The following is a 12,289-nucleotide window of genomic DNA, read 5'->3' as shown; positions in this document are numbered from 1 at the left end:
TCTCACGTGTAATCGTGGTATCCATGTTGGCGATCTGGCACGTCTTGCAGAGATTGCCATGGCAGGGTTGTGTGGTGTCGTGGTCGCTGTTCTGAAGGCTGGGTAGTTTGCTGCAAACAATGGTTTGTTTGAGGTTGCGTGGTTGTTTGAAGGCAAGTAGTGGGGGTGTGGGGATGACCTTGGCAAGATGTTCATCTTCATCGATGATGTGTTGGAGGTTGCAACGAAGATGTAGTTTCTCCGCTCCGGGAAAGTGCTGACGATGAAGTGTACTCTGTCGGTTGTGTCCTGTGTTTGTCTTCTGAGGAGATCGGAGCGTTTTTTTGCTGTGGCGCGTTGGAACTGTCGATCGATGAGTCGAGCGCCATATCCCGTTCGTACGAGAGCATCTTTCAGCGTCTGTAGAGTTCAGGTACCTGCAGGTGAGGGACTATATTGGAAAAGAGGTGCCGCCTCCACCGCTGATGATGTTGAGATGCCAGCGTTGGACTGGGGTGAGCACAGTAAGAAGTCTTACAACACCAGGTTAAAGTCCAACATGCTTGTTGACGAGCTCCTCCTCGTCTGAGCCGATCCTGTGTACACGGAGGGCTTGTCCATAGGGGATGGCTTCTTTAATGTGTTTAGGGTGGAAACTGGAGAAGTGGAGCATTGTAAGGCTATCCGTGGAAAAGCCTGTGGAGGAGTTCAGACGCAAGTGGGAGAAAGAGCTGGGAGAAAGAGTTGGTGGCTGGGGTGTGGAGGGAGGCCCTGGGAATGGTGAATGCTTCCTCAGCATGTGCAAGGTTAAGCCTCATCCAGTTTAAGGTGGTGGACAGAGCCCACATGACGGTCTTGAGCATGAGCAAATTTTTGTCAGGAGTGGAGGATAGGTATGGGCAGTGTGTGGGAGGTCCAGGGAAACATGTGCATATGTTTTAGACCTGTCCAAGGTAGAGAGGATTTTGGAAAGGGTTTTTTGGATGTCACGTTCGAAATTCTGGGCGTCGGGGTGGCCCCGAATCCGGAGGTGGCGATATTCAGAGGGTTGGAAGATCCGGGAGTTCAGGTGGGGAAAGAGGCTGATGTCTTGGCCTTTGCCTCCCTGATCCTGATAACCCGGAGACAGATTTTGTTGACTTGGCGGGACTCAGATCTGCCAAACGTGAGGGTATGGGGAGTGACCTGAATTTTTGCACCTGGAACAAGTTAAGTTCACCATACATGGAGTTGAAGAGGGGCTCACCCCCCCTCCCCAGCCCGAGGAGGAAACTTCTTTAACGTGAATTGAGGAGTCAGCAAGGGTGGGGTGGTGGTGGTGGTGGGGGGGGGGGGGGGTGAAGTTACGGGTATTTTGTTTTGTTTGGGGGAGATATGCAGCGCAGGGGGAAAAGGGGGGTGGGTTTGGGGTAATGGGGTGCGGGGGGGCCTGGAGGATTGGGGGTGGAAATGGGAATCCCCCTCCCCTCAACTAACACCCTCCAAGGCAAGACCCCTCCACGTGCACATTCTCCCCGTGTTTCCGTGGGTTTCATCCCCACAGCCCAAATTCGTACACGGTGTTGCTCGTTCTGGGTGAGTGTGCTTAACACTCAATTTGGCTCATTACTTAGCTCTGGAGTCGCCAGGTATCGTTAAGATACCACCACAAGTTTCAAGGTCAAGTTCAAAGCAATAAAACCATACACCAATTAGTAAGTTCAAACAACTGAGTTTATTGTAATACAATTATAATACTACCCAAGCACACGCTAAGAGGATTAAACTATTCCTACCACTAAATAAACCAATACCTATCTCAAAGGGAACTGCCGGATCAGGGGACAAGGCCTCTTGCTCTGCTCTGGTCTGCAGACTTCAGGTTGGTACGGGTTAAAAAGGGGTCAGGAGTGTCTATCTCTGGTAGCTATCGTTGTGAGACACTTACTTGCTGGCGGCTGCTGTCCCAAACCTCTCCTCTCTCTCGTTCAATGTCTTCTTTGGCAAAAGCTGGTCGAAATGCTGGTCCAGGAAGGAGGGCTGGTTAAGAAGAACAAACTATGTGTGGGACCTGTCTTTTATAGGTCCCAGGGCTTCGCGCCCTTTTGGGCGGACCCTTTTCCTGCTGGGAATCGATTGAGTCTCTTCCCAATCGATATGTTTGAATCCCCCCCAATACTGAGGCTGTTCCTGTTCCTTGGCTACTGGGCGGGCCTTCAGGTGCTTTGTTTTCGAACCCCGCTGGTGCCGGGGTGTCTGGTTTCCCATACACTGTTGCAATCACTTCCCCATTTGTGTCCATTGTCCCTGGGATTGTTCCATTACTATGTTAACTATCCCGGAGATTGCCTCATTAGTATGCGGAATGTTCGTTTCGGTGCTGTCTGCTCTCTTAGCGGACAGAATAGACATTGGCTTGGTGCAGCCTACTTGTGTTGTTAACACTGTCCATTTTAACCTGCAAGCTTTGCGTTCCTCCATTTTGTATTTAGGGAATGGCCAACTTCGGTGGCTACAAAGGTAGGTGGATTGAACACGCTAAATTGCCGCTTAATTGGCAAAAATTAATTGGGTATTCTCAATTTATTTAAAAAAGTAAAAAATAAAAAATAAATGTATCTATGCATATTTAAAACACATCCGTTTACAAAATGCCCTCACTCTACGTTCAGACATTAATGCACAAGAACTTAATTATACATGGTGTAATTTCTTATTTATGCTCTCTGAAGTTGTTAAAACTATCTTTTCATTCTATCTGCTGTTATTTCCCATCTACACTTTTCCCTCGGAACTTACACCTCCACTTGCTGAAAAGCAGAAATGTTGCAAACAGCATTCTTGGGTGCTCGTCAGAAGACCCGCAAGCTTGCTGGCACTTCACTACTCTCTCCTTAGAGAAACAATTTAGCTCCACTTGGCTCCTCCCTTGAGCGTTATGGTGTTCAAAACTGGCACAACACATAGCACACAATAATGTTCACAGATTGTAAACAGTCTTAGAATCATTACAGCACAGAAGGAAGCCATTCAAACCATCAAGTCCATGCTGGTCCTTTGTAAGAGAAAGCCAGTCAGTTCCATTCCCCGCTCTATCCAGCTAGCTTGCCAAGTTTATTTCCTTCAAAATGCCTATCCAATTTCCTTTTGAAATCATTGATTGTCTCGGTTGTGCATTGTTTGTTTTAACTTTTTCCGCTTTGGCCATCATTTCCGTACAATGTGATGCACACACAAATCTTTTATACCTTTTATTTTCAACCTTTTCATTTCGTAAGACATGCGCTTGCCCCCATCCAGATTCTTAAATCTCTTTGAATCTTATACCTGTTCTCGTAACACAATGCTTTCACAAACAACTTGGTGTATTTGGCAAACAGAGACGACTTACAATATGTCCATTGAGGTTAATACATATCATGAGCAGCAGGAATTCAAGGGCAACCTCGGGGAACCCCACTGCCCAGCTGCAACTATCTTCATCAACAGGTAGCTCACTGGGACAGGGCATTTAGAACTTCAACTCACTGTGATAGAGGATGATAATTGTGCCTGCCATTCCCCGCATGGCAAATTCTTAATCTCAGCCGTGCCTTTACGGAAGGCACCCAAGTAGTGGACGAGTCACCCCAGACCCTCTTGTGCATCTCCTAGCTGGCAGTTAACAGATCAGCATTGTCAAAGGGCTGGGAGGAGGATATCTGCCCACCCTCTCAGTCAGGTTATGATCCATGTTGCATGGAAACCTAAAGAGGGGGAAGGGGAGAAAATATATTCTTTAATACCACAGTGGAGGAAGGGAAAACGTAACTCCTGATTCTGATTCATGCCACTTCACATTCGAGCTCGGGATGGACTGATGCAAGTGACAGCGATCTCAATCCGGAGTTAAGAAGTTACTTCCCACCCCATTCTGTTTATACATATAATTTTCTGTGCCGCCACAGAGAGAATCATTAACGAGACTAATGTTAAAGAAACAGCTGGGAAGCCAGATCCTGACACAATTGTTTGAGGCGGCACGTAAACCGAGCAATTCGCTTAAGGAATGATCTGAGGTGCCATACAATAGTGTAAGGGATGTGGATTAATAATGCAGAGGCTCAGTCTAATCCGGGGAACAAGAGTTCAGTTCTCACTAGAATAGTGAGGGTGTGAACTCCGTTTAAAAATTTGGTAATAAATAAAAAAGTTGCCAGCAATAGTGACCGTTCAACGGTCAGATTACTATAAAAACCTAACTGACTCACTCACGTTCTTTAGGGAAGATAATATGCCGCTCTGATCTGGTCTGGTCTGCATGTTGCTCCAGTCATACAATAGGATTGACGCTTACCTGCCCTAAAGAACGGCCGAGCAAACAAGCAGCTTGCATCAAACTCAGGGCAGCTGGGGATGAACAATAAATGCCAATGGCGGCCACATTCCAAGAATTAATTAAAAAAAAACACTTTTCTCCAGTCCAAAGCACAATTTACATTATACCCCCTGCACTAGATCATCCTGTCAAATCCATTTTCCACCCCCGTGTGGCCCCAAGTCCCTATTAGTGACATACCAAGAGTGTGTGGCCACCCTTCTCTGTTCTCTTTAAGCTATCAAGGGTTCACCTTCGACAATCTCTGTATAACACAGTGTATAAACACACAATAGAAAGAAAAAACAAACAGATAAACAAAGTGACTTACAATGCATGTCATTTCTTTCATATCCTCAGGAAAATACTTTGCAGGCAATGAGGTGTTTCAGAAGTACAGTTTCTGTTCCAATGTAGGCAAACACAGCAGCCAGCGCACAAAGGATGGCCCCACAAACAGCACTGTCATTAACGACCAGTTAATCTGTTTGAGTGATGCTGGCTGAGGGACAAATTTGGCTAGAACACTGGGGAGACACCCTCCTTTTCGATATGCCTTAGATGCAACTGAACAGAACGATAACGCCTTGATTTAACATTGAATATTTTTTAAACGTTTCTGACAATGCAGAATTCTTTCAGTGCAATACTGAAGTCTCAAGATTGTGAGGGTGAAATTCTATACAGGCTCTCTCAGTTGTCCTGTGTTACTTTTAGCAGAACCACCACAAAAATCCCCGAAAAATGGCTTCAAACACAGACAACAGTTTTTCAGAGGTTTCCAGGGTCTCGTCCACCAAAGTTACATAGAACATACAGTGCAGGAGGCCATTCGGCCCATCGAGTCTGCACCGACCCACTTAAGCCCTCACTTCCACCCTAGACCCGTAACCCAATAACCCCGCCTCACCTTTTTGGACACTAAGGGCAATTTAGCGTGGCCAATCCACCTAACCTGCACGTCTTTGGTCTGTGGGAGGAAACCGGAGCACCCGGAGGAAATCCACGCAGACACGGGGAGAACGTGCAGACTCCACACAGACAGTGACCCAGCGTGGAATCGAACCTGGGACCTTGGCGCTGTGAAGTTGCAGTGCTATCCACTTGTGCTACGTGCTGCCCAGAATAATTCTGTTATTTCCCCCTAGAATCCAGCTTAAACTTCAGTGACTAGAGTGGCACAACGGCTGCACACTTAACTATTATGGCATGACCCAATAGTAATCTGTCACTTGTAGTTTGCCGATTGGGCATCTACTGGGAATGCCACCTGACAGCTCTGTGGTTATAAAAGCAGCACTGAAACATGGACCAGAACGTTACGAGCTTGAAATCGGAGTAGTCCTGGAGGCACTCGTATTCAAAGCTAGGGTGAACAAATACGCTAACTGGGATTCCCAGTCCCAGGTACCCAGTCCCAGTTATGATGAGCCCTACTGAAACCTGTGTCAATGATGAGTGGCGGCAGGACTGGACTCAGCTGCACATGCCGCATTCAGGGATTTAGATAGTTACCTAAATAAGCCGGAGGACCTCAGTGAAAGTTGAAACGAAAGAGAAAATGCTGGAAAATCTCAGCGAGCCTGGCGGCATCTGTAGGAAGAGAAAAGAGCTAACGTTTCGAGTCCGGTGACTCTGTCAAAGCTTTGTCAGTGAAAGTTAGCTCCATTGTAGGGGAGTTTGACCCCACTCTTTCATCTGACTCAGATGAGAGTACTATCATTAAAGAAAAATACCATCCATAGTACTGAAGAACTGCTGTATTATCAGTGTTGCCATCCTTCAAATGAGATGTTAAATCAGGGATCCGCGGACGAAAGATGCATGTTACAGGTCCCATGGCGTTATCCAAAGGTGACCAGGGCACTCTGAAAACACCCAGGGCCATCCTTCAAAGTCTATCTCACCTCACTTGCCATTTGTGTGGCTTTGATATGAATAATGCAGCTTCTGAACTTGCTTACGTAACATCACTGACAGGACTTCCAAAGTAACTAGTTAGTTTCCATAGAATCCCTACATTGCATCTTGATAAATACATGAATAGGATGGGGATAGAGGGATACGGACCCAGGAAGTGTAGAAGTTTGTAGTTTAGTCGGGCAGCATGGTCGGCACGGGCTTGGAGGGCCGAAGGGCCTGTTCCTTTGCTGTACTTTTCTTTGTTCTTTGCAGAGGGAGGCCTTCAGCCCGTCAATTCTGCATCTACCCTCCAAAGGAGCATTTCACCCAGGCCCACCCCTCCACCCTAGCCCCGTAACCCCTAACCCCACCTAACCTGCACATTTTAGGACACTATGGGGCAATTTTAGCATGACCAATCCACCTAACCTGCACATCTTTGGACTGTGAAGCATTTTGTGGCATGTTGAGCACTGATAACATGTGTTATATCGATGGTATTTCTTATTAACCATTGGTTCCCACCAAGTTGCTCACCAACTTTACATCATAATAGGCCAGTTAGTCTTACTTCGGTGGTCGGTAAGTTAATGGAAAAGGCCCTGAAGGATAGGATTTATGACCATTTGGAAAGATGCAGCTTAATCCGGGATAGTCAACACGGATTCGTGAAGGGTAAGTCTTGCCTCACAAATTTGATTGAATTCTTTGAGGAGATAACAAAGTGTGTAGATGAAGGTAGAGCAGTTGATGTCGTATACATGGATTTTAGTAAGGCGTTTGATAAGGTTCCCCATGGTCGGCTCATGAGGAAAGTAAGGAGGTGTGGGATAGAGGAAAATTTGGCCAATTGGATAAGTAACTGGCTATCACATAGAAGGCAGAGGGTGGTGGTGGATGGAAAATTTTCAGACTGGAGACCAGTTACCAGTGGTGTACCACAGGGATCAGTGCTGGGTCCTCTGCTATTTGTGATTTTTATCAATGGTTTGGAGGAGAGGGGCTGAAGGGTGGGTCAGTAAATTTGCTGATGACACCAAGATTGCTGGCGTAGCGGATGAGGTGGGGGGGGGGGGGGGGGGGTTGCTGTTGTAGGCTGCAAAGAGACATTGATAGGGTGCAGAGCAGGGCCGAAAAATGGCAGATGGAGTTTAACCCTGATAAGTGCGAGGTGATTCATTTTGGTAGACAAATTTTGAATACGGATTACAGGGTCAACGGTAGGTTTATGAGGAATGTGGAGGAACAGAGAGATCATGGGGTTTATGTCCACAGATCTCTGAAGGTTGCCACTCAAGTGGATAGAGCCGTGAAGAAGGCTTATAGCGTGTTAGCCTTTATTAACAGGGGGCTTGAGTTCAAGAGCCGCGGGATTATGCTGCAACTATACATGACCTTGATGAGACCACATTTGGAGTATTGTGTGCAATTCTAGTCACCTCGTTATAGGAAGGATGTGGAAGCATTGGAAAGGGTGCAAAGAAGATTTACCAGGACTCTGCCTGGTTTGGAGGATAGGTCCGATGAGGAAAGGTTGAGGGAGCTAGGGATTTTCTCTTTGGAGCGGAGGAGGATGAGAGACGACTTAATAGAGGTTTATAAGATGTTGAAGGGGATAGATAGAGTGGACGTTCAGAGACTATTTCCTCGGGTGGATGTAGCTGTTACAAGGGGGCATAACTATAAGATTCAGTGTGGGAGATATAGGAGGGATGTCCAAGGTAGGTTCTTTACTCAGAGAGTGGTTAGGGTGTGGAATGGACTGCCTGCTGTGATAGTGGAGTTGGACACTTTAGGAACTTTCAAGCGGTTATTGGATAGGCACATGGAGCACCCAGAATGACAGGGAGTGGGATAGCTTGATCTTGGTTTCGGACAATGCTCGGCACAACATCGAGGGCCGAAGGGCCTGTTCTGTGCTGTAGTGTTCTATGTTCTATAATATTGATGGTTAGAAATTTACAAAAAATTAAGCAATTAGTGCACATTAAAAATATAAAACTTGAACACAGATCATGTTTTCTAGTTCACCACATTCCGACACCTTCCTGAACAGCCGATCGTTGCAACAATAACTCACACAAGGAAAGTATTATTTGGGACTGGGGGGATGTCTGCATTATAAAAACTCAAAAGGCTGTCAGTATCCAAGTCAGTTAAACAGAATTGGAATCACTTGAGTAGCCTTGCCACCAAGCGTAGGACGACCACAAATATATTCACAGGCATGTCAAGATGCTGCTCTGAATAATGAAGCTTTATAAAAACTGAAGAAAGAAACAATACTCCAAGGAACCACTTTTAGGGTAAAGCACTCCTACGTAACTTTTGAAAATATCGCCCATCTGCAAAGAAAGTATCTGTTTTTCAGTAAAAGAGTTGCTGTATATTCTAAATGATGCAGAGGCATCAAACAGCACAGTCCCAATTCTTCTAGAGTTAAATATATTGCTTTTAATCTCCATGTGAAAGGCAGCCCAGTAGCAGAGTAGGACATTTTCCCAGCTGGTTACTGTAACTTCAAGCATTCTGCTCTGTCAAAGTTAGAGGTCAACTAAGAAAACTCAGGAGGAAAATTATGGTCAATATGAATAAGACACAGGGCTATGTATAGGTGCTAATTCATATTGCCACTGTCACTGGAAAGCAATGTCGTAGTGTCACTCAACAGGATTTTATACAAGTCTCACAGGCTGTCCCTGACCAATGATTCTGAACCATAAAACACAGGAATAAGTGGAAGTGAGGATTGGTATTGCCAATTGTATACACATCTCCCTTTTGTATACACTCATCTCCCTTTCTTTATTTATGTATTCATTTTAATAAATTTAGAGTACCCAAATTTTTTTTCCAATTAAGGGGCAATTTAATGTGGCCAATCCATCTACCCTGCACATCTTTGGGTTGTGGGGGCGAAACCCACGCAGATACGGGGAGAATGTGCAAACTCCACACGGACAGTGATCCAGAGCCGGGATTCGAACCCGGGTCCTCAGCGCCATAGGCAGCAATGCTAACCACTGTGCCACCGTGCCGCCCCACATCTCCCTTTATAACATGTTGGTGCACAGTAATTTGCACTTTATCTCTTATCATTTTCCACTCTCCTGTTTTAGATCGTGTGAAAGGGTTATGGCTGACCTCAAAGTTTCTGGTGAAGCCAGGGCCTTTCTTTTAGTCCGGGAGGAGAATCATTTACGGTCATTTCTTTGGAGTTATTATCGGCAGAGTAATTTGGGTCAAAAGTATTTCCCTCCTGCAGTGAGTTATGGCAGAAATAGGGCAGACACATGCAATATTGCTCCAAGGGTCCTACAAATTGTATCTAAGTAAAGATGAAGCATCAAACCTGAAGAACCCTTATAATTTTGATCTTTGATGCAGATAGACTACAATATCAAGGAGAAAACTTATTCAATATTTAGAACTTATTTAAAGATGATTAGTGATTCAATACTCAATAGTGTAAGGGTTAGAATTGTGAAACCATAAGGAGGGATCACATAAAACAAATAGATTAAATAGCTTATAACTCATAATTGGCTCCAATGAAATCCTTAGCTCATAATAGAACATAACTGCCTCAAAATAGGACTATATGGTTGGGTACTTACCTGGTTTATAATATAAATCCCATAGTTGATCTTCTGCCTGCGGAGTATGGGATGCAAGTAATGCAGCCAGAACTTCAAGTGATGTTCCCTGTGCCTGAATGGAATTATGATGGCAACTCTTTGCTTAGTTATACAGTCTGAAGGCTTGTATTTACCACCCTCTCGTACATCTGGATTCTCTCGCTGAACCTTCTCCATTGTCATCAGGGAGTTGAATTCTATGAGCAATCGTCCAACTGTAAAATATTTATTTTTAAAATAGGAAAAGCTGTTAATTTCCACTCATGTATTTGTAATAAAAGTTTTTATTTTGTTATGAAATCATAAGTGAGGCAGGAAATCAGTCAACCTCACAGGCTAACAGTCTGGATTTTCACTTACCTCATCTGTCAGGGATGAAGGTGGGGTTGGGGAAGTGAGTGAGGACAAGGGGATGCTCTAAGGCATGGGGGACCCATAAGTCAAGACTCGCCTATGTTTGCGGGTTCCCAATTCCAGGGGTTGCCCAAGCAGGCACAATGGGTCATGAAAGCACTTGTCGCCTGGATCCTGCAAGTTCCCCTCCAAAGCCACACACCATCCTGACTTGGAAATATATTGTCGGTCCCTCACTGTGGCCGGGTCTAAATCCTGGCATCCCCATCCTAACAGTACTATGGGTGTACCTGCAGCGGTCAGGAAGGCAGCTCATCACCGTCTTCTCCAGGGCAATTAGAGATGGGCAAAAACTACTGGCCTAGCCACATCTTGTGAATCAATGAGTGAAAAAAAAAAAGATGATCCAGCTGCCCAGCCAGGATCTAGTTGCTGGGTTCCCCGAGGCTTGGGAAACCAGGCCATCCATAGCTAAATTCAAAACTGTGAACAACAATGAGGCTCACTAACTCATTATAATGTAAAATTGCTAACCTTGGAATAGTTAGTCACCCAACTGTCTCTCACTTGGATTTCGGTTCGGATTCGAACTTAAAGCAGTTTTGCTTTGAAATGCAATTTGGTAGATGGAAATGTGGATTATTCAGGAGTAATACTTTGCTTCATAATTAGTCCTCTTTGTTGAAATGGGACAGTAGTAGGCTGAAATATAGCTGTCTATATGCATTCAGAATCAAACTGTTGTTCTCTGAACAGGCGGCTTTCACGACTTGGTGTAATTCTGCATAAAATATCACAGATCAATAAACACATGAATAACAACCTCTGGGGACTTCCTTACCCACCAGACTAGTCCGAAGTATTAATATTAACATGCAACTTTTAGAAAAGAGCATAAGAGTTTCAATTCACAATAATATGGGATAGAAGTTACTAATCCTAGCCATGGCGTAAAATAGTAGTCTCAGAGTGGACAAGTCACCCCAAGATTCTCTTTTACATCCTTAACCACATCATCAAAATGGAGCTTGAAAGTGACAAACCAGCAACAATAAACATTTTTAAAAACGAAAGAATGAAAGTGGCTCAGCAATAGTGAGCTAACATCAATAAGTTGAATTCAATGTATTACATACCACAATATCATCATCAGTATCCACATCTGTTAACTGAGCCCCCAATAAGATTCTCCCAGGACTAAGTTTGTCATTTGACAGCACAGAACCTGAGTATTGCTGGAAAAAAAACCTGCTGTCGGGTTTTGAAATGGCACGTGGTCAGCACTGCTGCCTCACAGTGCCAGGGACCTGGGTTCGATTCTGGCCTTGGGTGACTTGTGTGTGGAGTTTGCACATTCTCCGTGTCTGCGCGAGTTTCCTCCCACAGTCCAAAGATGTTCAGGTTAGATGGACTGGCCATGCTCAATTTCCCCTTCGTGTCCAGGGATGTACAGGTTAGGTTATGGGAATAGGACAGGGGAGTGAGCCCGGGTAGAGTTATTTCAAAGGGTCGGTGCAAACCCGATGGGTTGAATGGCTTTCTTCTACACTGTCAGAATTCTGTGGATTGTATGATCTTGCACTCTACAGAACAGATTTTCAAGACTACCAAATGTACAGGGAACAACAATTTATACTGCACGAGAAGAGAGTGCTGATTGGTTGGCAAGTAGACTCTGAAATGGGCTAACAGTTTCCTTGGTATGAAGCTACCAATTCCTAACTTTATATTTCATATTTATGATGCAAACCTCATAGAAAACAGAGAAATGTTTTTATCTCCAGGATTAAAGGAATAGAAATTAATTTCCATCACGTAATAAAAAGATCATTATATTCCCTTCCAATTTAAGCTCCACAAAATATGCTACAATACAATTATCACCCAGTCTCTAACTGAAATAGGACTTGAACATGAACACTAAATTCCTGCCCAGCATACACAGTATAATGATATGGGATACCCTAAATCATACTGGGTCCGTTGTTTAGATTTTATAGATAGTGCATTCAATTCTGCTGTTCCCATGTTTTTCCTTACATGTGCAACAGGAATATTGACCTCACGGGATATTTGCTGA

The 12,289-nt window shown here is 44.6% G+C and overlaps 1 protein-coding gene across 4 annotated transcripts in view; it reads right to left on the bottom strand.

Annotated features, from left to right (window-relative positions):
• b4galt2 (UDP-Gal:betaGlcNAc beta 1,4- galactosyltransferase, polypeptide 2) overlaps positions 1–12,289 on the bottom strand; it is a 495,634-nt gene that overhangs the window by 194,639 nt on the left and 288,706 nt on the right. For all 4 annotated transcript variants that reach the window (XM_038794105.1, XM_038794103.1, XM_038794106.1 and 1 more), the window contains exon 3: positions 9,835–10,070. In XM_038794105.1, the coding sequence (XP_038650033.1) occupies positions 9,835–10,070 (236 nt within the window). The remainder of the gene's footprint in view (positions 1–9,834; positions 10,071–12,289) is intronic.

This window comes from Scyliorhinus canicula, chromosome 4, assembly GCF_902713615.1.
Source record: "Scyliorhinus canicula chromosome 4, sScyCan1.1, whole genome shotgun sequence".
Taxonomy (NCBI): Eukaryota; Metazoa; Chordata; class Chondrichthyes; order Carcharhiniformes; family Scyliorhinidae; genus Scyliorhinus; species Scyliorhinus canicula.
The sequence above is the reverse complement of the archived record's forward strand: the minus strand, read 5'-3'. Positions and strand labels throughout refer to the sequence as shown.